At 40.9% G+C, this 26,071-nt stretch overlaps 1 protein-coding gene across 4 annotated transcripts in view; it reads right to left on the bottom strand.

The window, feature by feature from the left end:
- ITK (IL2 inducible T cell kinase) overlaps positions 1–26,071 on the bottom strand; it is a 33,621-nt gene that overhangs the window by 3,489 nt on the left and 4,061 nt on the right. For all 4 annotated transcript variants that reach the window (XM_082212982.1, XM_082212981.1, XM_082212979.1 and 1 more), the window contains 14 exons: positions 15,534–15,638; positions 14,660–14,741; positions 13,448–13,576; positions 10,726–10,766; positions 9,402–9,553; positions 9,046–9,111; positions 8,185–8,239; positions 6,679–6,758; positions 6,065–6,201; positions 5,434–5,508; positions 4,659–4,830; positions 3,086–3,302; positions 2,318–2,382; positions 1,278–1,396 (listed from right to left, as the gene is read on the bottom strand). In XM_082212982.1, the coding sequence (XP_082069108.1) occupies positions 1,278–1,396; positions 2,318–2,382; positions 3,086–3,302; positions 4,659–4,830; positions 5,434–5,508; positions 6,065–6,201; positions 6,679–6,758; positions 8,185–8,239; positions 9,046–9,111; positions 9,402–9,553; positions 10,726–10,766; positions 13,448–13,576; positions 14,660–14,741; positions 15,534–15,638 (1,495 nt within the window). The remainder of the gene's footprint in view (positions 1–1,277; positions 1,397–2,317; positions 2,383–3,085; positions 3,303–4,658; positions 4,831–5,433; positions 5,509–6,064; positions 6,202–6,678; positions 6,759–8,184; positions 8,240–9,045; positions 9,112–9,401; positions 9,554–10,725; positions 10,767–13,447; positions 13,577–14,659; positions 14,742–15,533; positions 15,639–26,071) is intronic.

Below are 26,071 nucleotides of genomic sequence, written 5' to 3'. Positions count from 1 at the left end.
TACAGACTCACTGTTAAGACCGTGTTTATGGAAGACAGTGTGGTGTAGTGGTTAAGAGCGGTGGACTCGTAATCTGGGGAACCGGGTTCATGTCTCCGCTCCTCCACATGCAGCTGCTGGGTGACCTTGGGCCAGTCACACTTCTCTGAAGTCTCTCAGCCCCACTCACCTCACAGAGTGTTTGTTGTGGGGGAGGAAGGGAAAGGAGAATGTTAGCCGCTTTGAGACTCCTTAAAGGGAGTGAAAGGCGGGATATCAAATCCAAACTCTTCTTCTCTTCTTACATGGCTGCAAGTGATCGCCAAAGAAGAAGAAGCCTGACATTTTAACTACTATACCACACTGGCTCTCCAGACTTTACCACTGATTCTCCACAATGATCTCATGTAAATTATTAAAATTTTCTTTGTTGCAGACAATGCAACTTCTTCACTGGAGTTATGATCTGTCTGCCAACTTGCTTTTCAAAAGGGTCAAAATTAATTAATCAAACACAACTGCTGAATCAAAACACGGTTAAATCGAAACTGTGAAACTCACTTTAAACAAGTGTTGCTGTTCTGCATGACTAGAAACAAACCACCCAAAACACTAATTGTGAATTCAAAATAAAGAGGCAAAATGGAAAGGATATTTTCTTAATTGCAGTTGACAACTGTATGCAAAAAGCACAGAGCTACCCTGTCTCTAGCGGTAATCTGTATTCATATCAGCTAAGTAATGCCGCTCTCAAGAAGCATCTTCATGATACACGGACTTTGAAACATTTATAAATCTAGGGGGTGTCCTTCCAGGATCCTTTATTGGTGAATAAGCAAAATTACGAAACTCTTAGTTGAAGTGCTCACTCATAGGTAAAGGCTAGTTGTCATTCCTTGGGGTGTTTTGATCCAGGTCACAGTAGGATGGTTTAATGACCCAGCGGAGAATGTGAAAAGATTGAGGGTTAGCAAAGCGGAAAGGCTCGCAGAAGCATGATGCCATGACTTGACAGAAGAATCCTCTTATGCAAACCATGCTATGCAAATTAATAATAAGTCACAGACCATGCTGGCGCCTGCAATCCCCCCCTCCCCATCTATAGGAAATGTTAAGCCAAATATGGTTTAAAACATATTACATTTAAATAATAATAATCTAAGCCTTTTTACACAAAAGGGATATGAGGACGAGGCTGGAACGTCTTATCTAGAAAGGATTAACAATGGAAGGTCTTTTCAAGAAGAAGAACTTGAAGTAATTAAGTGAATGGGAATTTTGAGATTAAAGGCTCTTACCGAATGACCATACATCAGATCTGGTACTATACCGACTATAGGAGAAAACCTCTGGTGCTGACCATTTGATGGGGAATTTGGTGCCCATGGAGCTGGTGTACTGATCATCAAGGACGTATCTAAAACAGAGCAACGTGTTTAAGCCCACAACCCATTTGAATGATTCCAGGGTCCACATTACACAAACACCATTGTACACAGAGAAAAGCTGCAGCTCCATGGCAGAATGCATACATTGCAAGCGTAAGAATCAGTTCTCAGGATCTCATACAATATTGTGGGTGAGTATTAGGGTTGTTTTTTTTTGGGGGGGTGTTATTGTATTAGTTTGAGTTGTTCACTTGTGTTTATATCTTGGATTTTATTCTGCGAACCACCCTGAGATCTTGTGATGGTGGTATATAAATTGAATTAATAATAGTAAAAAATACTGTGCACTATGCTAACATAACATCCTCCTTATAATACATGATTACTGGTGTAAGAGGATAATAATGTCCTGGTCCAGACTGGAAGCTAAACCAAATGGTTCACTGTCTCTGGTTCCATATTATCAGATACTGCCAACCATTTCAACAGTGCTGTTAACTACAGAACATATCCGGCTAGCAACTGGTGAAATGATGCCTGGAAAACAGCAGATGATGACAGTGGTTTAACAGTTGATGGGATTTCTTTTCCAGAGGGTTGAATGTGATATGATAGAGGCATCTCATTATTTTCTTTGTTCTTAGTTTATATAGGTTTTCACAATGACTCAAACTGTTTGATTGGAAATGACAATGGGGCAAAAGAAATCAAGTGTGGAAATCATGAGAAATGGTGCCGCCAGCAATTTGAGTTCACATTAAAAAAAAAAAAAGAATTGTCAAAGGAGGGAACAGCTAGAGGAAGTTTCAGCAAGAACAGGACAACTATGAGCACCAGACTAAATGTATATTTTGCCACAACAATGAAGTAGCTGCTGGACACATTTCAAAAGGAGGGGAAAACTTTAGTGGAATTCTACTCATCCAGCATGCATACAAGGTTCAAATTACCGTGACATTCCAAAATCTGACACTTTGACAACTTGGAATTCTCCTACCAAGCAATTCCGAGCAGCCTGTGTAGAATGGAGAAAAAGAGAGTATTAGTAGGGCTGAACTGAAACAACCCATTATTTCTCAAGAGCAATTTTAGCTGTGTTGAAAAGTACATCCGACACCTTTTTTCCACAGAGGTTGTGAAAACGTTTGCATATTCATTTACATATCTCAGACTTGCTCCTCCTCTTTTAATCAGATTAGTCTGTCTTCTTCACTCAACGACATAATCACATGGTCAAATCTGATTGGCTGGGCTCATGAATATGTTGGATCCATGTAGATTTGCCCTCATTCTCAGCAGACTGTGTTCCCTCACTAATATCTTCATGTAGCAAAATATAATTGGCTACATAGTGATGTGATATCATCCCATTTAGCATGTGATTTCCAGTTGGCTGGGATTGCCCATGTGACTGGCCAGTCTGTGGAAAAACTCGACAAGGACAATGGCACCAGAGCCTCAGCAGGTAGGGAAATAATAGCATTTGAAGATGGGGGGTGGGCCGCCTAAAAGAGTAAATATTCTGACAATAAAAGGATTTTTCAGGCAATAACTATAATGGCCCCACAACTGCTATTTTTGGCTCACATACTGAAATGGAAGAATATTTGTAATTATTTAAATTATGGTTTGTAAGTGGTGATAATTTCACTTCCTTCTTAATTTAAGAGCTGCTAATTTCTTTGCTAGAGGTACAAACGGACATGACCCAGACATACCAAGTCTCTGTGGATGACAGACGCTTGTTCCAGATAAGTCATTCCTTCACACACATCTTGGCACATTCCAAGGAGTTCTTCCTTTGAGAAACTCCCTCGCTGCCTCTTTAGATAATCAGCCAAACATCCATGCTCCATGAATTCAAACACTAGGCACATAGGAGCTTGTTGCATGCATACCCCATGCAGCTGGACTAATTTGGGGTGGGAGAGCTTCCTGTTGACATAGGAGGAGAAATCAGTGTGGTCATGTGAAGTCCTTTGCAGAAGCTGATATACAGGCATATTCAACTGGAAATTTAAGAAAAGAGCAAGAAAATCAATGTGAAAGAAGAAAACCAGACCCAGGAATGGTATACACACAAATTGTGGGTCCTGGAAAATTTCATGTTGTATTTCTCTCATCATGGTATGAATCTCTTGAAAAGTAAGATGGATTCTGCACTGCTTGGACATATAAACAAAATGTAACTGACATTTCCCCTATTTTCTGTTCAAGCAACAGCCTTGCTGAATGTATTTTAAATACTCTTCACATACGCAATGCATTTAAATACTTCAGAATGTGTATAATAAATGCTCATGCAGTTTCCCCAACAACCTGAGCTTGCTTTGTGTCTTTATGAAAATAAGCATCAGATATTAATACAATAGGGATTTTTATTGAAGGAGCTATAAAAAGCGAAACTTATGCCTTTTCTTTGAGTATAGCACCAGTGACATCAAAGTCAATCTTTCATTTTCAACTTCATCCTTAGGAGAGATTGTGCAGCATCAAAAGTCCCAGTGGAAACAGCATTTTACCCCATCTTTATATTGATTCAAATTACTGCTTTTTAAAATCGAAAATATTTTCTTCAAGCTTTAAAATAATTGATGCCACATTTTTCATGTTTGTCGTGGTGTCTAGAGAAATATTATCTCAAAACAAAAGCAAAAATTCATAGAATCGTAAAAAGAAGAATTGCTGAGCCAAGCAAAGACTGCAGTAAAAATAGCCTGCTGTATGCCGGCTTTATATTCCTTATCCCTCTAGAACTGCCCAGTGTTTAAAAGTACAACATAAAGATCAATCATCAACCAGAAACTCAGGCTGAAATTATATCCTTAGCTGGGACTGGAAATAACTCCCATCAAATTTCTGAGTAGATATATAGGACTGCACTAAGTAGCCTCCAAGCATCATGACTTCATTAATATTTATTTGTGCATATGTCTGCACATAGATAAAAAATGAAATTCAGGGGTTAGCTCTTATTGTTCCAGTAAAGACCAATTCCACCAAAGTACGGGGACAAAGAGAACCTTACAAAGCACTCATATGACCCAGAACTTTTCAGCCTGTATTTGAAGCACAACATTCGATACATTTTAATTCTGGTTATAGAGATTGTCCAAAACTGGACATTAGTGAAAGTTGCACTAAGAGATAAAAAGTCGTGTTGCCATTCGATTCATAACAGGAAATGGTGTCTCCGTTTTACACAACATTGGGTTCACCTGACATCATTCTAAAGGCTTGACACAATGTAATGGACCTTGACTGGTATTGGACCTTGGCAGGATTGCTTACATCATGACTTGGGCCTCCTCAATGAAGTCTTCTTCTGACATGGCTCCTGTGCGAATGGTTTTTATGGCCACTTTCATCCGGCCCAGCCAGTAACCAAGATGAACCACCCCAAACTGGCCAAGGCCAATCTCCTGGTCAAATGTCAGTTCCTGAGGATTAATCATCCATTTTCCTAGGATAAGGCAGCAGAAGAACACTTTCAAGCCTGTGTAGTGCTTTATGAAAGAAAAGGAGTGCAGCAGTACTAGGCCAGCTATGATAATAGATTTTAAGGGTTTCAGAAGTTTCATTCAAATTTTAACAATTTAATCTTGATAATAATGGAACGTGGCTAGATTCTTATAGTAATTCATCAGTTTTCCATTAGACTGCACCATCATACACATTTTTTTAAAATGCCCCCCCCGTTGCCCCCACGCACTCCCCAAATCTGCTTGGGGGGCATTCGGGGAAACCCCAAAACAGAATACAGATGGAGGAAAGGGGAAATTGTTCTACTGGACAAGCAGAAATGTTTGCACTGATGGAACAATCTCCTAAGCGTTCCATTGAAGTTCACCCTTAGTATTTAAGATACTATGAGGTTCTGTTGTTTTTGCTAAAAGTACGTTTCTACTTGATCCATTCATTGATGTGAGCCTGTTCTCAGTGAAAATGGATGCAACATTAACTTCTATAGAGTCATAGCACATGTCATTTAGACAAGTGAAACCATTATGCCAAATGAATATAACTAAAGAATAAAAGCACAATCAAATCAATGCAGTCTCCTCACCATAACTTAGGCCCGCAGTAACAGGAGCCTTTTCTCTCCAAGAGCAAACAGCATACCTCAAACGAGTCACAAGACCTGCATGATGGGAAATATATATACATTGGAGGAAAAGGTGACACTGACTGCTGATTGTTGGAAGGGGTGGAAAAGAGATGGGCCATGGAGCCAAGAGTTAATGTAGACTAAGGAGATAGATGACAGCCACATTTCACATAATATGTTTGAATATGTCTATGACTATGATTCATAGAGAAGTTACATCCCAAGGAAGTTCTATGAAGCTCTGTCAGTATAAAGTTTGGGCCCAGAGTGACAAATATAAGAGACAATGTATAACTTACAATCATTCAGATAATCAGAAACACAGGTAATTTACACAGGGCTGGATAAGTTAGTTGAACTTATTTCCCATTGAAATTTGTGTGAATTAAGTTATGGGAACTAAGTTTAATTAACAGAGCAATCCACTGCTGACACCAAGAGGCACTTCTGCATCTGCAAAACAACCACTCATGTTTAACAGCAGCTGAACTGAACTTTGATTTCCAGAGCAACTTAAAATATATATATATAAATCCTAACATCTTCGGATCATTTCAAAGCTGTTTCTCCTGTTCTTGCCTGGACATACCTCCTGCATTATGCTGGTGATAGGTGATCAGTTCCGGGATACAATCAAAAACATGCTTCTCTGCCAAGTAGTATCTCCTGGGGATGTCGCTTGTCTCCTTGATGTGATAATGTTTTATAACAGGGTAGTTCTCGTTGCTTAAATAGACAAAACAAACAAATAAGGTTCCTTTCAAAACAGTATAGAAGCAGTTAAAAAACAAACTAGAATTACCAAGCATCAATGAAACTTTGGGCACATACTGTAGATATGACGTAGAAGACACAGATGCAGACACACAAAGACACACACAACAAACAAACACTTATTTGACTCTTGGAGCCTCTACTTTTTAAAAAGGTAGTGAAAAGAAACCCTTCCATTGTTTCTCTTTAAACAATAATTAGAAAGAGCACCTTTAGAAGGTCACACTTTGGAAAGTCTGGGGACAGATATGTTTGATACCTTTTTAAACAATTCAATATTATTATTGCCAGATGGACAGTGTATAAATAATAAAATTATAATCGTTATTGTTATATTAATTAAATTTATTTACTGCCCTTCATCTGAAGATCTGAAACAAAAACCCAAATAACAGAACCACGGCAAACATCCACTGGGATTTGACTTACCTCAAAGCCTTTGTGAAAACGGAGACTGTGTATGTGCCAGGTTGCCTTGAATCTCTCACCATGAAGGCTCCTTCCTTACCCTGAAAAGGAGGAGATGGAGAAAGTCAGAAAATCAGAGCCGATGAACAGTGATGCAACAGAGGCTTCAGAATCCCTAAACTAAGCGGCTGAAGCCATATCACCAATCCCCAAATCCACAACTCCGCCTGACCTAGAACAAAGTGTTGGTGCTAAGGCAGAAAGTTGGGCTTCTTTTAAAAAGAACAAACACAGGTGGTACAAATATGAGAAAAGAGCGAGCCAATCCTCAAAGACACTTGGTTAGCATACTGTATTATATTTCATCCTGCTTTTTAGAGGAAGGCTGCAGCTCAGTGGTAGAGCATAAGGTCCAGTTTCAAGCAGGTAAGGATGGGAGAGACACCTGCCTGGAACTGGTGGTGGAAGGTTTACTACTTACAACCCAGCAAATTATATAATCAGGCAATTCAGGTGACAGAGGATTGGATAGTGACTTTAAAAATCATTATTTTAAATTAATTAAAATAATATCTGTAGCACTAGCAATAAGGGGGGGGGGAGAGAATATTGTAGCATTGTGACAACCGAACCCTCCCCCCAATAAAATTACATTACTTAAACATGTACAAAATACATTGCAAATCACTAGATCAAATTACTATATAAGCATAGCTAGATTACTCCTAAGGGAAAGCCTGAGTGGACAGACCAAATCTTATAAGGCACCTTAAAATCCCTGTAGGTTTTTGCCTGATGTTCACCGGAAGCACATTTCAGTGTGGCACAGATGCCACCATTGTAAAAGCCCTGGTCTTGTAGGACATGTACTGTGTCCAGTTCTGGGCACCACAATTCAAGAAGGACACTGACAAACTGGAACGTGTCCAGAGGAGGGCAACCAAAATGGTCAAAGGCCTGGAAACGATGCCTTATGAGGAACGGCTAAGGGAGCTGGGCATGTTTAGCCTGCAGAAGAGGAGGTTAAGGGGTGATATGATAGCCATGTTCAAATATATAAAAGGATGTCACATAGAGGAGGGAGAAAGGTTGTTTTCTGCTGCTCCAGAGAAGCGGACACGAAGCAATGGATCCAAACTACAAGAAAGAAGATTCCACCTAAACATTCGGAAGAACTTCCTGACAGTAAGAGCTGTTCGACAGTGGAATTTGCTGCCAAGGAGTGTGGTGGAGTCTCCTACTTTGGAGGTCTTTAAGCAGAGGCTTGACAACCATATGTCAGGAGTGCTCTGATGGTGTTTCCTGCTTGGCAGGGGGTTGGACTCGATGGCCCTTGTGGTCTCTTCCAACTCTATGATTCTATGATTCTATGATTCTATGTTGAACATCAGGAGCACATGGTGCTACTAAGAGTGTCGTTGCATTTCCCCAAGATGTCTCTTTTGCAACATGTTCAAAGTAACCAAAGCATAAAAAATACATATCCAAGAAAAATAAAAGACCACCGCCATAGGGAGTTCACTTTACCTCTTCCTTGAGCAGGGCTTCTGCCTTGCTTCTGCTGATACTCTTGTTGTACCACCTGCAATGATCAAAGAGTCCCAGGATGTGAGGTTAGGCTGTACAGCTTTAGCTGTAAACTCCTTGGCTTTGGAGTTATTTGGGTTACTTTCTTGTTTTTATCCTGCGCATGAAATGGCACATGAACTATCATCCATGTTAATTTGTGAAGTACATACTAAGGAAATCAGAATTCATTCATCATTACAAATTAAGCAGATTCTGAATGTTCAGCACATGCAAAAACTGCATGGCTATGGCCACGTCTGGTAAAGGAAAAGGAGAGTTACTCTCCACAATTCAGCAGACTAAATATTCCTTGAAATGGCTTTCTGCCCCTTGAACAGATAATATCCCCCTTCACTAGTTCCACAATCCTGTCTATCAGTTTAACCCTCCCAAACCTGAAACAAATTTACACCTTCATTTGGAAGGTTTTTTTTTTTTTTTAAAAAAAAATATACTCAACTGAATTCTCACCCCCTTGGTAGTAATAATCGCTTGGCCTTAGATCTATTTCAGCGTTTGCCAGCAGGAGTGTCCCATCAGCAGCAAGACACTCACATCAGCAGAAAGAAGTCAGTAGCCTTTCATGTATTTCACCTTTCCCTTGTACCCTTAAAACTATGCTTTAGGGGCTTTGGGGGATCTTTGGAGGCTGAGACACAGTGCGGGGAAAGAAGAGATTGTTCAGCCTCGTCCCTGTACCCCAGGGTGCCTTCTACTATGCTAGATCCCAATTCCCTCTGCAAATGGAATCAACTCTTCCATTTGTGGCTAGCTGAGATCCAAGCCAATGTTGTAGCTAAAGAGGAAAAACAATCTTACTCATATATTTGCAGATTTTCTGGTGATTTTTCTACCACGTAGCTGCTTGGTACATATCCTTCATGCCTGTTAAAAACAGAATGCTCTAATATTAGTACACTAGAAACCCAGGCATCTTTCACCTGAAGTATACATGAATTAAAATGTTTTATAATAGCACAATGTCTTTTAAACTCTCTTCTAGAAAGGGCTATTACTGGTAATAGAGGATAAGCTTCCAAACTATATTTATAGATGGAGTCCAGTAACCATCAATCTGAGCAGGAAGCACTACAGTCTGAGAAAGCTGTGTGGCTATTAATTCTGTGTCTGCAATTAAAAATAGAAGAGAAACTCCAAGCAAATGGCCTACCTACCCATTTCTATCCTGAACCAACCACCAGTGGACCTCAGAGTTATCAATAACATGGTATTCTTCGTTGCACCGTAATTCCAGCTCCTGAGGATTCTGTGCACTGTAGTCATAAATGGCTATTACTGGAGATTCCTTGGACTCTGCAAATAATCTCTGTACAGAAATAACAAAAAAAACCTCGAATGAGCCATATTAAATATGCAAAATTAACTACAAGAAATACCTACTTGCATGTGTGGGCTCTGGAAGAAAAGACTGTGGCCACTTCACTCCTCCTCTGTCTTTTTGCTGCTGCACTACACTGACATAAGACTCACGATTTAGTTCTCTCAGGCAAAGCACAAGCTGTAAACTGTAGGGCAAACCTTGGTTATAGCTGGTGGTTAGTTTGCAGATAGATAAACCAAAGTTGGACTTCATGTGTGAACCCAGTCAATGTGTCAGATACTCACAATCTTTCCATTCCCATTTTAGGATGGAAAGATGGCCCAGATTAAGCATATGAAAATAATAAGTATATTAAAATGCCTGCGACTCACGTTACATCATACATGCACTGGAGACACACAACAATCTTCTGCACATATGCATGATTTGTAGATTTGAAAGAACTGCATACAGTACTTAAATCCCAAACTATGAAATACTGCACTTCAAAGCTATAGATGGGAAGAAGATATATACCCAATTCAGGACCCTTACTACTGTATATTTCCACAAAGACATAACGAAAGTTACTATTTAAAAATGATAACAAGACAAGCACATGCCGTATTTTCCCGTGTATTAGACAAGGGTTTTTTGAGGGTTGTCCAATACATGGGTAGTAGCATGGGGGTGGGGAGAAGCAGCGCACCTGCCAGCCAGCCAGTTGGCGGGAGCGCAAATTTCCGTGATGCTGCAGCAGCCACTAAATGATCTGGAGAGTGTTTTCTGCCCACAGCTGTGGGGGGGGGGGAGAGAAGCTCAACAACTTTGGGCCATCTCCTCTCATTTTCTTAAAACGGAGTCCCCCCAAATAGGGGGGGGGTCCTTATACATGGGGGCGTCTTATAGATGGAAAAGTACTGATAGATAGATAGATAGATGATAGATAGATAGATAGATAGATAGATAGATAGATAGATAGATAGATAGATGATAGATAGATATAGATAGATGATAGATATATAGATGATATAGATATATAGATATAGATAGATATAGATATAGATATATAGGTGCTCCTTTGGATACATGCAAATATTATAGAAATATCTGAACATATTTGAATTTTAACAACGTTGCACTTCATCACTATGCCTGTGCCATTTCTTTACGCTCACCCAGTTATCCTCTGGAGTTGGGGGAAGAGGTTTCTTGGAGACTAGAAAAGGAAAAAGAAACGCTTACCAACAATATGATTCATGTTTAGAACAAAGCATAAAGAACAAAAGACAGGCCTGCTGGATCAGGCCAAAGGCCCACCTTGTCCAACATCCTGCTCTTACAGTGACCAACCAGATGCCTGTGGGATGCCCTACTCACCTGCAGTTCCCAGAAACTGGTATTCAGAGGTATAATGCCTCTGACTGTGGAGGCAGAACATAGCCAAAGCGGCTAGTAGCTGCCGATAACCTTTTTCTCCATGAATTTAACCCTCTTTAAAAGCCATCCAAGTTGGTGGCCATCCCTGCCTCCTGTGGGAGAGAGCTCCGCAGTTTAGCTAAGCAATGTGTGAAGCAGTGGTTTCTTTTATCTGTCATGTCTTTTAACATTCAACTTCTTTGAATGTCCATTCCTAGTGTTATGAGAGAGGATGAAAAACTTCGATCTACCCACTTTCTCTGTACCATGTACAATTTTATAAACTTCCGTCCTGCCGCCTGTTACTCGCCTTCTCTCTAAGCAAAACACTGCCACAAACACTGCAACCTTTCCTCACAGGGGGTGGTTGCCCTTTTTCAAACCTCCTCTGAAAGTAGAAAGAACTATCATAATCCTACAAATCTGGGCAAATTCAAACAGCCACAGGGTGGCTCTGTTTTCACACGGAGAGTTGGTTGCTCTGCAGTTTCTGTTCATGAAATGAAGCAACTCTCACCACACTTTGCAGTGGCTCAGAGACTGGGCATGAGCATGGGGAATAATGGTTAATTAACCACACAGCCAGAGGCTTCAGGCAAGCAGACCTGAAGTAGTACATTCTTACAATCATATTATAGCAAACCTTCATTTGAACCGGCCCAAAGCAAACCTGCAAGTTATGTCTCTGAGGTTCATATTAACCACTCCAAAAACTATAAATTTTAATGGCATTCACTATTCTCCCCACTTTTGGACCAAGTTTCCATTCCTCCACAATGGCAGTCACGCATTTATACAGTGCTGTTATGAAGTTACATTAAACATGAGCTTTGCTGCATGAAACACACTGCCCACTTACTAAGGCTGCCAACACCTGAAAGGTAAAGCTGGGTGAACACTGATAATAAACAACAACAACAACAACAACAACAACTATTTATACCCGGCCCATCTGGCTGGGTTTCCCCAGCTACTCTGGGTGGCTCCCAACAGAATATTAAAAACATGATAAAACATCAAACATTAAAAACTTCCCTAAACAGGGTTGCTTTCAGATGCCTTCTAAAAGCCAGATAGTTGTTTATCTCTTTGACATCTGATGGGAGGGCATTCCACAGGGCAGGCACCACTACTGAGAAGGCCCTCTGCCTGGTTCCCTGTAACCTCACATCTCGCAGTGAGGGAACCACCAGAAAGCCCTTGGATAACAAGTGAGCCCAAGAAGTGTTAAGCCTTAACACTTCCTGGCCTCACTTCTTGACTCAACAGGTCTGACTCAGTATCAACGCCAAGGGAGGGAGCTTGTTGCTTCCCATTGGACAGCCTAGCAGTAACTAGGCAGAGCTTTATACAGCAGGGAATTTAGCGGTAAAGGAACAGGAGCTGTGATGCACAGTGGATCCAGCAAAGAGAGGGTGGAGTAATCCCCATGGAAAATGCTCTGTATACTTCAGAGACATGGCTATTCCACATGCTTACAAATACCCTGACACTGGTTAATACCAGGGTAATCACTGATCTATCTAACACAAGGGAGGGGAACGTTTTTTTTCAGCCCAAGGGTTGCTTTTCCTCCAGAAGGGCTAGAGGGAAAAGTGGGCAGGACAAATCAGTATCTTAATCTCAGGGTCGTGGGTTCAAGCCCCACATTGGGCAAAACATTCCTGCATTGCAGGGGGTTGGACTAGATGACCTTTGTGGTCCCTTCCAAATCTAGAGTTCTATGACTCTTCCTTTTGTACAATAGGCTGCATTCCAGCAGCCACACACGTCAGAGGTTTCTACACACTCCTACCCATCTTTCCATCCATGCAAACGAGAGATATCACAGTTCCGGAAGTCATTCAAGCCAGGCTAAAGGAGGGTGTAGAGCAGGGCCAGTGAGGGGGGTGGCCTGGGGGGAGTCCTGAGGGCCAGACAAATAGGTGTAAGGGCTGCATTTGGCCCCAGGGCCTGAGGTTCCCATCTTTGTTCTAAAGCGGGAGGGAAACCTTCATTTATTGTCATAATAAAAAAAACTGCAAGTAGAACTCAAGCAGCCAAAGCCAGCTGCATACTATACATAGCATACAACCATGCAGCTAATTATTAAAGAACAAAGGATTCAGAAGACATTCTGTATAACATGTAGCCATTTTGCAGATGGGCAACACTGAGGCTGTGGACCTCTAGTGCCAAGGACAACCCCTACGCCAGGGGTTCAAACAATAGCATGAATAGATCACTCGAGTGAGTGAGTCAAACCAAATAACACAGTCAGCTTGCAATAAGCTTTATGTGTGTGAGCGAAGACTTAATTAAACACAAGGGAGCACTGAACATTTTTCTCTCTTTCCTCAGAAATGTCATGGGATATCAACTGTCAAAGGTGACCAGGTCCTTGCTTGATATCTCATCTAAATTAGAGCATCGTACATCAGGGTAAATCATCAATTCAGTACTGATTCAGGAGGGATGAGGACACTGGGATGAATTACATACCAGTATTGGCTGGAACATACTCCACACAGCCTGTTGCCAGTTTTTCTCCCTGAGCGCAACATCTCCATCTCCCATCTATCCAGAAATTTGGGTGAAACTTTGCCACCAAATTGTTGTTGTTCCTAGTTTCTGGAAAAAGTTGGATGGAAAAATTAAGATTGTGTCAAATTTCCCCAGCCTATCCATCTTGACAATGGATAACAATCTTTATCGTTACGTGGCGTTCTGATGAAAAATGCTGTTACAGTACCTCCCATATAAACTGCCAGTGACTGGGAAGGAGGTGTGACAGAAGGCTCAGTGTAGCTGAAAATTACATTCCACATGCAGAGGGGCACATCTGGTCAATCCCATCATTGTGGGCTACAATTGGAAATGGCCTGCCAGCAGAGATACAATACTTTCTCTTCTTTGGCTAGGCCAAATTTCCAAAAGAAATACAGCTGGATTACTGAATATGTAACAGTTATGTTACATGGAGTGAAGCAACAGATTCCAGACTGCACTATTTTAAATTACCGATGTGGGGATCGTGGTTGTTGCATTTTTCAAAAAAAAAAAAAAAAAAAAAAAAAAGGTTTCCCTATATCAAAAGTCCCTAGCATGGACAGAAAATTATTTACTATAGGTATTTTTATACCATTTCAGTGATAGTCCCAAGCATATGGGGGAGTGCTAAAACATTCTTGCTGTTGTGTTTACATATTTACTATGTGAAGGAAGCTTCGGTGCTTTTGCCCACACTGGGGGACATACAAAAAGATATGACCCCTCATTTTCAGTCTGAAATGGTTCAGTCCAGAGTGCCAGCAACTCACAATTCAGCTCAAAAGTGTCACAAAGACAGCATACGAGCTGAAGCAGAAATTGCCTTCCTGCATGCCAATCAATCAATCAATCAAAAAAATATTATACAAAGGTATTTAAAGCAGCATTTCTGTTTTTCATATATGTATGCTGACAGCAGGAGTGAGGCTTATAAGCATTTCAGACAGCAGTTGTGCTCATACTTTACTGGGGAGTAAATCCCATGGAAATCAACAGGACGATTGCACTCAAAAGGAACTCAATAGCAGACATGCAGTATTGGCAGCATGTGTGAAAGTGGTTGAAGTGGGCTCTGAGTCATTAAAGTTTATGCTACAACTCTAGTGTTTTGATCCTGCTCTTGGAATATTTATTGACCTGAGAGATTACACTGTGATCAGTTACCTTCTTTCAGAGCCAGCACCCATTTCTGACAGCTCGCTTGGCTGGGAGCAAAGACGTACAGCAGATAGTTGTCATGAAAAATCTACAACATGAAAAAAGGTGCATAGAATAAATTCCAGGCCAAATAGAAAAATAACCTACTTCTGACATAAGTACTCTTTAAAAGTCAAAATATGGCATGGATATCTATCTATCTATCTATCTGTCTATCATCTATCTATATATCTGTAGCAGAAATAAATAATTCAAGTATTTGCCAAATTATCTCCAGTTGCATGACTCAAATAAATCACCCATGTTACTCTAATCTGCATGTAGTTCCAAAGCTAACTGCTGCCGAAAGGGTTAGGAATTGTCTTTTAGAAGAGGAAAGCCAACTGAGTTTTTCCTAATGCTGAATTTCCCTCCAGATACTCAAATTCGTTCTTGTGCAGTTAAGAAATAGGAAAATAAACATTTTCCAGATACGTTTAAAAGTGAAACATTGAGGCTTAACATTTCCCCTCAGGGAAGAAGCTCCACAGTCTGGGCACTGTTAGCCTGCTACAGAAAAGTCTCTCTGACTCTGGTACTTGTCAAACTGATTGATTTAGCCCAGCTTAGGTTATGGAACTGAGAGGGCTGGACCAAGAAGACACCTTGCTTCCTGAGGCTTAGCCAATCGCCCCCCACCCCAGGCAAAGTCAAGGTGAAAGGCAATTTAAGGCAAGTAAAGCTATTTGTCATTTAAAGTAGAAAACACCACCTCTTTTGCTTCTCTCTGAAAGCAAAAATGAATTAAGTATCTAAATACTTGCTACCCTTTCATGCCTGATGTGGCTTCAACACTCTGCCTGATAGGACAGCTGGCCCAGAGTCACAAACTTTCACTTACCTGGAAAGGGTATTTATAGTGACATGGAATTGTTATATCACTTTTCACAATTTCTACACACTTAATCTTCGATAGTTCAATTGAGCCTTTTAGAATTCTTTTTTTCTACAAAAAAAGATAAAAACAACAACACAGGATTCAGTTTGTGTCTGTAATTTTTCTAAAGGGTTATGTTACGAAGTAGGCAGTGCCTGTTCTACTGTTAACATTACAGGACCAAGTCTTGGTTATTCCTTCATGTCTGAAAAGCACATTGGAAAAAATCAAGGAAAAAACTTATCTATGTTACAATTTTTAGAACCAATGAAAGAGAGAGAATGCAAAAAGAGATAGAAAGAAATATTAAATCAATCTTCCAAACATGCAATTGCTTTATTTTCTGATCAATATAATCATTTCATCTTGCATTTTCCTTTTTAGGCAGAGATTCCAGGACAATTTATTCTACAAAGTATAACTCATTTGCCTAAAATCTTCTTCCTAACATGCTAGTTTGAATGGAAAATATAAAGATTACTCTTATTAAACATATTCTTGTATGCAGTTTCGATTAATGTACACATTTATGCAAAGTAATTTTCCCTAAAATAACACATTTTTGTATTTTGTTTTCAATATATTCATTTCTACGCACACTTTCCCTATAGATATTATATGGTGCCATCTGCACATGCTCAGATGCATTATACCACTCCAGGAACATGCTACAGCCTCTTCTAGACAGATGTTATCCATATCCTGTCATCAACACCCAGATTAGACTACTTTTGTACGTTATATGTGGCTCCGTCTTTGAAAACAATTTCAGCAACAAGATTGCTGACCTGGTCAGTCAGATCATATCTTGCAGTCGCTTCCTGTTCATTTCTGAGTGCAATTCAAACTGATTTTAATCTCCAGCTGCTTAAAAACTTCTCACACTTGCACCTAAGTGATCACTTCCTTCCACAGGAACCTACCTGTTTGTGACGTCTGGCACCAGAGGTCCTTCTCTACATATCCCTGCCACTCTGTACACTTGCTTGATAATAATCATAATCTTATTATTTATATGCCACCCATCGGATTGGGTTGCCCAGAGAGCCATGTTTTAGACAATTTTTTAAAAAAAGTTTGAATTTTTATATTTTTACTGTTACTATAATTGCTTTTATATCTAATGTTTTTGATCTGTTTTATTTTTGTTTTATAGCTCTCTTTTGTAACCTATCTTGAAAAACTAGATTTAAATATTCATTTTCAAATAAATTAAAAAATAATGTATCCCATCATTTTCATGACACCTGTCCCCATCTCCATTTTGTCACTTACTATTCTCATTTCCCTCCCATAACCTATCACAAACCTTCATAGCTTACAAAAATAATTCACTGCAGGGAAATATATATTAGTAGTTGTGAGGTACGTACTGACATTCAGCAGCATAATGCATTCAGGAAAATTAGGAAGGGGATGTAATTAAAGTCAATTTTGAAGAACAATATCCCTCCAATTTCAAGTTCTAATTTCAAAGCTTAAGAAATAGATACTAGCTTATTGAACAAAATTGAACAAAATCTGCACATATTAATGGTATTTCACATTTCCAGGGGAAGCAATTTCTGTAGCACTCCTACAATGTAGCAATCACCTACACTCCTACAATGTTGCAATCAACTACAATGATCAGCTGCCCAGTGTTCCTTGAAGACACACCGGCTGTATTTGCCAGTAATGTGGACAAGCCGCAGTGAAGCTCAGGTTCCCAAGCTCCCCTTTCCTCCTTTGTAATGCTAAACCCTCATTTAACACCATGTGTGAACTGAACCATTGCACCCGATACAGAGAAGCAGCAAGACCTTTTGGACACAAGGAGGAAACAGACCAGCATTTTGCAAATCCAAATAGCAACCTTCACAGTCAGTGTTATTTTCTGATTATATGGAGACTTGCTTTTGTATTTTGAACAATGCACTCACTTAAATGGCATCAATTATTTTGTGCTGCAGCCATCTCGGCAGTGGGAAACATGGGCAACTGAGCTGCTTTCTGCAAAAGTCTTGACAGAAATAATCTGCAGGTGTCTGTGAATTCTGCCATGACCCTGAAATTAACATGAAGCTGTGAGTTGCATCCAGGCACCCTGTTACGATTTCCGTACAGCAGCTGAATGGTGTCATGATTGGAAATATTGCCCTGGTCCCATTCTTGACACACCCTAGGCTAAGGACTAACTGATTAGAGCAACATGTCTTGGCATCAGGTGCTAGGGCACTCTAGGATCTAATATTTATCTCCTTTTTCAGAGCCTCAAAAACAACGCAAAGCGGGAGAGGATTTGAGCAGCAAAGGCTTTTCGTCTCTTTCACACAGTGGTTTTAGCACGGAAAACCCACAATGCACACACTGTATGTGAAACACCGCTTATTGAAACAAAGGAGGCAAAACAAAGCCTGCATGTTACTAGCATGCATTGCATACAATGAAGCTGTATAATACATACACACAAAATGCAATAAAATCACATTTGGGCATAAGTAACCTTGGGGAAACAGTCTGGCAGAGCTTGAGGAGCTTGAGGAGGCTCACAACAATTAGGATTCTGCTGCACACATCACTTAATGTGAACATCTCTTATTAACAGGCGTAGGCAAGGTCTGTTCAAGCCTACCTTAACTCTGGTGAAGCAAAAAAAGTGGGCATGCTAACCCTGTTAGCGCCCACACCACCTAATGACCATATTAAATGTTTTATTAAAAATATGGCATTCTAAATCAGTCAGTACTCCTGTGGTGATTTCACACGTGAGGATTAAAACAGCTTTTGCCTAAATCGCTATGTAATGCTAATGTTCAACCGATATTAAGCAGAATGCAACCAGCCTAGAGGACGACACTGCCTGGTATTGCCCTCCTCCTTAGTCACAGGGTGGCCCTTGTAGAAATCAGCAGGGAGGAGGATTGGGACAGAACTAGAATTGGTTCTGCTTGTCACTGACTCTCAGGTGTTAATTGTTGATGGGAGACATTAAGGTCCCCCTTGTTCTCCCTTCTTAAGGTTCTTTATCTTTAAACCACACTTGGACCAGACAGGCCTTCAAACAGAAAGGTCTTCCAAACAGAGGACTAATGGCCCTTCAAATAGAGGATTATCCCTTGTAAAGTAAGGCACACTTCTGATGGTGGTGGAACTATGACAAGTGCCCTCCCTCTGCCTATCTTAACACTTGAGGGGGGGTTGGTTGGGATGGAGGCAGCATTTCAGAAATCTGAAGCATAAGTTATTTAGGGCTTTAAAAACCAGTGTGAACACCACGGGCCTGGAAACAAACTGGCAATCAACATGGGAATAACATTTCCCCTTGAGGAAGGTTGGTGTTCAGATTGCATTAGGGATTAAAGGGCACATCTCATCTAGTTACTTCACTGGGGAAACCTGCCTCAGACATTGAGAATCTTGACCCAATGTGAACATAGATTCATACAGGCATAAACTGATGGAAATGAATAATGCAATCCTTTAGTAATGCTCACAAAGAGACACACACACCCGGCACTGCTGCCACTGCTTCCTTGATTCAATCTCCAGAGCTAACAGAACAGAAAGGAGAAAACAATTATCATTGTCACTTAAACTAGCAGTTATGAATCAGAATGCACACTGGGAGAAGGCCTTTGAACAGCAAGAGGCCTTTTTACATAGTCACTTTTCAAAGTACAATTGCACTTTAAATTATTCTTGATCTATGTGCATCAAGGTTCAAGAGACAAACAGCACAAGTTACGCATTGTTCCTGGGTCCATACAGACTTCACTGAAGGAAACAGCAAAAGAGGAAAGATATACAAAACAATACTTTGCAAGGGGACATCTATATGCCATTTTTGAAAATCAAAGAAAAGCAAATAAAATGAAATTGGCTTTTTGAGAAATGAGGAAACATAACTAACAGCAGGGGTTTGGTGCAAGGAAGGAAAATACAGAAATGTGTGAGTTATATATCAAAATGGACTCCAGAAACTATAAGAAAATCTCTCTCTCTGTGCATGGAATTGTCCACCTATTGTGGAAGCTCCTGCATTGGCTATAATACACACACATGGTTTTCATCATTGTTAACAAATACAAATACAACCTACATACAGATGCAATGGCACTGTACAAAAATATTGTACTCTAAGACTTTTGATATTTAGAGAAACTGAAATAATAACTATTCAGATAATATTGTTAAAGACACCTCTTGCTCTGCTTAATATCTGAGACCAGGTCTTTATTTGAATTGAATTGATTGTTTTATTCTATCAGTGTTTATGTGCTGTAAACCACTTTGGAATTTTAAATGTTTTAAATAAACTAGGGAAATGTTGTTAAATAAACCAATACAAATAAACACATTGCAAATGCCATGAGGCTTGGAGGGTCTCTGCCCCAAATCATTGAGTGGCGGGGTGGAATGCACCTTGGACATTATCAAGATATGTAATGAAGTTGTGTTTGTTGTCGTATGCATTTATGAAGAAGAGAGAGGAAAAAGGCCTGGAGAAACAGCAGCTCTGAGTCTCTTACGGCAGCCAAATCTACAAAAGACACAGGGCAAGGTGGCTTTGTTCAATATCGGCAATAAATAGCTGTTTCAGGTGCAGTTCTGTGTCTCTTGACTGTCAGCTTTGTTCATTATTGTCTCTGCAGCAATACTATGCTGTTTTACATTCTACTTTACACTGCAGCTGTTGCTATCTCAAAGCATTGTGCTGGCAAAAGTCTTCTAACACAGTAAAACCATTTCAATGAAACATCCAATAGATTTCATCAAAGGTTCACACTCCTGGCTGACCAAGTGGCTGAAGCCTGGAGAGATGCTTGCTATTAAGAGAGGCAGGGAGAACCACAGTGGATGCAATGGACTAATTTTCTAAATATACATATTTTTGTGCTCTCTGCCACAACGCTCTCCATTGAGAACCAAGAAACTTCAGAATATTTTAACAACCTAGCTCCCAGCCACTGAAACCATCCATGGCATTGTACTGATTTTGTAGTCCGCTTTTTTTAAAAAAAAAAGAGAAGAAAAACTGACAAAATATGTTGCTATTAGGAGAATTAAGAGCTACGTTCTTTCTAACTGCAAAGCTGTGGTCTTCTTAAATGCAAGCTTTGCTATGACTTTTAAAACTCTAATTCTCATCCCTGGAACAGAAAGCTCTTTCTCCTCTCGTGTTTAGTGCATAATTGCCATTAACATTAATGAAAGGTTTGTACATACATCAGGGGAAGAATGAACCTCAGAAAATCTAGCAACAATAAGGATCTGTGTCTTCTAAATTTCACTATACAGTACACAATGAGGGGCCATCTTACCATGAAGTAAAGCGTGCATAATAGATATGTGTTTTCGAGATTGCCGCCCTGCATAAATCCACCAGTGTCTTGTAATCCGTGTCCCTATTATAACATGCAAATTGCTGCTGCAGACAAAACTCTCTCTTTTTTCCCTAACAGTCTGATTTCACATATACTGTACTGACGTATGCATTCCTAACCGTGCGTATGCCAACAGTCTGACTGACAACAAGAATCTGTCCATTAGCGAAGACTGTCTTGTGGACTGCAAATCTGTCAGCAACTTCAACATTTTCAGTTTATTTATTTGCTTTTAAAAAGCTGTCTTATCAGCTGAGGGTGGCTGGGTTGTGGACATTTTGCAGTGGGAAAATGTCACAAGAAGAGCAAGTTAAGAGGCCCCTCGTTCCCTCCATTGTGCCAGTCTTCCTCTTAAAATTGCAGTATTAGTGTAGGAGAGAAACAAAGTGTCCACCCCCCCCCCAAAAAAAAGAATGGAACCACGTACAGTGGTACCTCGGGTTAAGTACTTAATTAATTCCGGAGGTCCATACTTAACCTGAAACTGTTCTTAACCTGAAGCACCACTTTAGCTAATGGGGCCTCCTGCTGCTGCCACGCCGCTGGAGCACGATTTCTGTTCTCATCCTGAAGCAAAGTTCTTAACCCAAGGTAATATTTCTGGGTTAGAGGAGTCTGTAACCTGAAGCGTATGTAACCCAAGGTACCACTGTAGAACAAACAAAACCTCCACTGCCCCAGAATCACATAACTGCCCCAGAACAACATGCAATGTACACGTAGTTACTCTATTAGAAAAGATAATTTATTTAGGAAACACAGTGTGTTAAGGCAGCAGTGTTGCTCTTTCAGCAGAGATGAGAAACAGGCCCACCAAAGATTTCATTTGCCAAAGGCTGCTATTGGGCTCTATTAAAATCTGTGTTTTGCTACAGGTTATTCGAAGATTAAGGGTCAAAATAGACAGTAAGACTGTCCATAAGAGCGTAAGATGAGCCTGCTGATCAAGCCAATGTCCCATCTAGCCCAGAATCTTGTTCCCACAGTGGCCAACCAGGTGTCTGCGTGAAGCCCGGCAAGCAGAACAGCATCTAAAGCAGGGGTCAGCAAACTTTTTCAGCAGGGGGTTGGTCCACTGTCCCTCAGACCTTGTGGGTGGCTGGACTATATTTTGGAAAGAAAGAAAAAATGAACGGATTCCTATGCCCCACAAATAACCCAGAGATGCATTCTAAATAAAAGCACACATTCTACTCATGTAAAAACATGCTGATTCCAGGACCGGATTTAGAAGACAATTGAGCCAGATCTGGCTCCCGGGCCTTAGTTTGCCTACCCATTATCTAAAGGCAGCAGCCACCCTGCTTTCTTATTTTAATTAATAGCATACATTAGGGAGGAACATCTGCATTTAGGACAGCAGCATCTTCCCTCACCAGCCATTATCCCAACCAAAAAACCCTCTGCACTAGTGGTCCTTCTCTCACACTAAAATAAGTGGGAATTTTCATCGAACACCCTACGTCTGCATGCTGCAATCCTGACGAACATTACCCCTATTCTGCCTTTTTTTATTCTTAAAAACAACAACACATCTAGTGTCTTGTAAATTATACTCTAACAGTGTAATCCTAAACATGTTTACATACAAGAAGTTCAATGGAGCACGAGGCGTCTTCCCCAGCAAATATGTTTAGAAGTGCACTTTATAGTGCAGGATCAGGCTATGTATGTTAATAAAAGACTATTATATTGATATTTAATTATGTATTTTATTAGCTTAATACCATCATTTCTAAGTGGTGCACAACAGGGATAGAGCATCAAATCAGAAAAACACACTTAAAATGCCTGTTGATTTTTTTAAAAAGGATTTACTGTGCCAGTCATCCCCATTTATTCCATGGCCTTAAATTATACCACAAAACTAGTGTTAAAAAGTCGGTAAGTGTCCTTATATTCATAGATAATGGGTAGTAAATCCCACTGTATTCAATGGGTCTAACTCCCAGGTAAGCGTGCCTAGGATTGCAGCCTAAATGTTGGGTTAAAATAAATTCTTAGGTCATGAGATATATAACAAGATCAAATGCAAAACACAGTTTCAGATTACCAGGGATCAAGGGCCAGATTAGACAATATGCAGGAGATCTATGACCAGGAGAGGCATCTGTATTGGATTAGAGCAGAAATAATGTTGGGGCAGTGTGTGCTTCAACACTCACACCCCACCCTAGTACACTTTACCAGCAAAGAGTAATTTGGAGGGGGGGGGAAGCCTCTGGAAAGATATTTCTGTTAGGAAAATCTGTACAGTCTCTAATCTGGAACAGTAATACCGTATTTTGCGCCCCATAGGACGCTCCGACCCATAGGACGCACCTAGTTTTTTTGGGGGGGGAATAAATAAATAAAAAAATTATTTTCCCCCCCAGGTGCGGGGCTGGAAGAACCAGGTCGGGGAACAGCGGGAAGGCACGCTCTGCCTCCCCGCTGTCCCCCGAGCTTGTGGGGCTGGCTATGGGGAGAAGTGCACTGATCCCGGGACTGCAGGCAGCTCTGCGCGGCCATCGGGGAGGGGGGCGGGACTTTGCGCCCCGCTCCCAGTGGCCGCGCAGAGCTGCGCTTATCCCGGGACTGCAGGCAGCTCTGCACCGCCATCTGGAGCGGGGCGGGACTTCGCGCCCCGCTCCCGGTGGCAGCCTGAGCCGGGGACTGCAGGCAGCTCTGCACAACCCTCGGAGCCGGTCTCCCGAGGGTTGCGCAGAGCTTCCTGAAGCCTGGAGAGCGAGAGGGGTCGGTGTGCACTGACCCCTCTTGCTCTCCAGGCTTCAGCGAAAGCCTGCATTCGCCCCATAGGACGCAGGCACATTTCCCCTTCATTTTTGGAGGGGGAAAAGTGCGTCCTATAGGGCGAAAAATACGGTATGTTCCAGAGCAGGGCCCTCCTATGTGCATTTTCTTCAAAACTAAACAAGCTTATGCACACTTTTAAAAAATGCATTTACTATGAAATATGATTCAACTATAAATCACTCTCTCTTCTGAAGCTGTAAAGGAAAAAGCATTGGATGTTTTCTACTATGGGATAATACCTTAATAGGGGATGTTGATGGGAGAAAGGGTTGAGGGTGGAAAACCCTTCTCCCTCCCAGTTCTGCTTCCATAATCCTATTAGGCCCTCCCTTTTGGTTGCTTTTAAGTTAAACTTAATTGGAAAATCTGATCTCGTATTCTTCTATGTCTCATCTGTTTTGGTTCTAGGAATCTAGGTAAAGGTAAAGGGACCCCTGACCATTAGGTCCAGTCGTGAATGGGGATTGCGGCACTCATCTCGCTTTACTGGCCAAGGGAGCCAGTGTACAGCTTCCGGGTCATGTGGCCAGCATGACTAAGCCGCTTCTGGCGAACCAGAGCAGCGCACGGAAATGCTGTTTACCTTCCCGCTGGAGCGATACCTGTTTATCTACTTGCACTTTGACGTGCTTTCGAACTGCTAGGTTGGCAGGAATCTACCTCCATCCAAATTTAGATTATACACAGTATGTACATAATTTTCAGAGATGTGCTCCTTTCAGGTCCTTGATGGAAGATTCTACTTTTTCTTATCCATTTTCTACTTTTTTCTATGCTATATGCACACAGGCTTGCATCAACTAAGGATGCAAGGAGGCACCAATTTTCATCTACCGGTAGTCCTGTCCTTGTTGTAATCAGCATTGCTTCTGTTCCACTACAGAAGCTTCTGCTAAAACCTACATTGTTTGTCTCGCTATCCACTATGGCCAAATTTGACATAATTTCAATACATTTCAGTAGAAGGGAAACATCAAAAGCAATGCAGAAAATAACACAATTAGTTATAACATTTACAGATTAAAAAGGGAAAAAATGACAACAGTGAATATTGCCCATCTTCTCTTGTGTGGTTTCTATTCCTGACCTATGACGAACAGGAAGGCTGTGGCAACTTCCGCTCCCGTTTCCATTTCGGACAGAATCCTCTAACATAACCACTGAGTCCCACATTGAGCAAAAGCAGGGGGTTGGACTCGATGGCCCTTGTGGTCTCTTCCAACTCTATGATTCTATGATTCTATGATTCCTACACTGCAGAGGGTTGGACTAGATGACACTTGTGGCCCCTTCCAACTCTACAATTCTATGATCCCTAGCACCAACTGAGTCCTATCAAAATTAGTGGTGCTAAACAGAGTAAGTTTTAGTCTTCCACTGTATAGTTAACCTAAATCTAAATTCTGTGTAGGGGAGTCCTAATTCAGATATGCTGCCCTTTTAACAGCAATGAAAGAAGAAAGCAACAATGCTGCTCTCACCTCCCAGGAAGAGGCACTTGTTATTCTGTAAGCTCTTTAATAATTTCTCCATCTTGGATCTGCCATCTCAAGAACCGAACAAACTTATTAATAATGACATGAGAGCATCCTACCTATTGTCCTCTCCTACCCTGGACCCTAGGTGTTGCCTAATCAACACCATCAGTACCATATGAAAGAAGAGAAATGTAGTTCCTCTTCTTGCCTGTTTCCTCTATTACCATGTTATCCGCACACAACTCCAGTTACTGCACTGGTGACCTGGTCTCTAGGTGTGGTCTGTAGCATTTGAGGGATGAGAGCAGACAAAAAGACTGCAAAGGTTAGGGAAAGATTTTTTCCAGCTGGAAATATAACAGGCAACTTCCAGCACCTGTGGTATATATGCCAACAAAATCCTAGCCACCTGAGCCTGAACATTGGGTCTGAACTATCCACCTACAATGTTGATCAAAGCTTTTCCAACAACACAGAGAGAAAACAACCATTAGATTTCAATAAACTGCAACAATGATCAGCAAAGTCCTTAGAAAGCAAGCAGCTTTTTAGCAGATGACAAAAGCCATGCAGGGGCAGGGGGTGACCAATGGGACCCCCAATAGCAGAAGCTGTAGCAACAGGCTAGCTGTTACTTAGTCCCACTGTGGTATTTTAGCAAGCCATATCAATTTTTTCCAAGGACATCCTAATTCCTGAAACAATAGTTCTGTCTGGACAATGAGACTTTGTGTGGTGTTCAAGGAACAGATCTGGGTGATACTTAAATGATGGGGTAGTGTTTGTGTTTTGTGTGTAAGTAAGACTGGTGTCCTTATGGCTCTGCAGGACTTGGCTCCATTTCCGTTTTTTCAAAGCCACA

This window comes from Podarcis vaucheri (assembly GCF_965113315.1).
Source record: "Podarcis vaucheri genome assembly, chromosome: 2".
NCBI classification, from domain to species: Eukaryota; Metazoa; Chordata; class Lepidosauria; order Squamata; family Lacertidae; genus Podarcis; species Podarcis vaucheri.
This window is presented reverse-complemented; position numbering and strand designations above follow the sequence as displayed.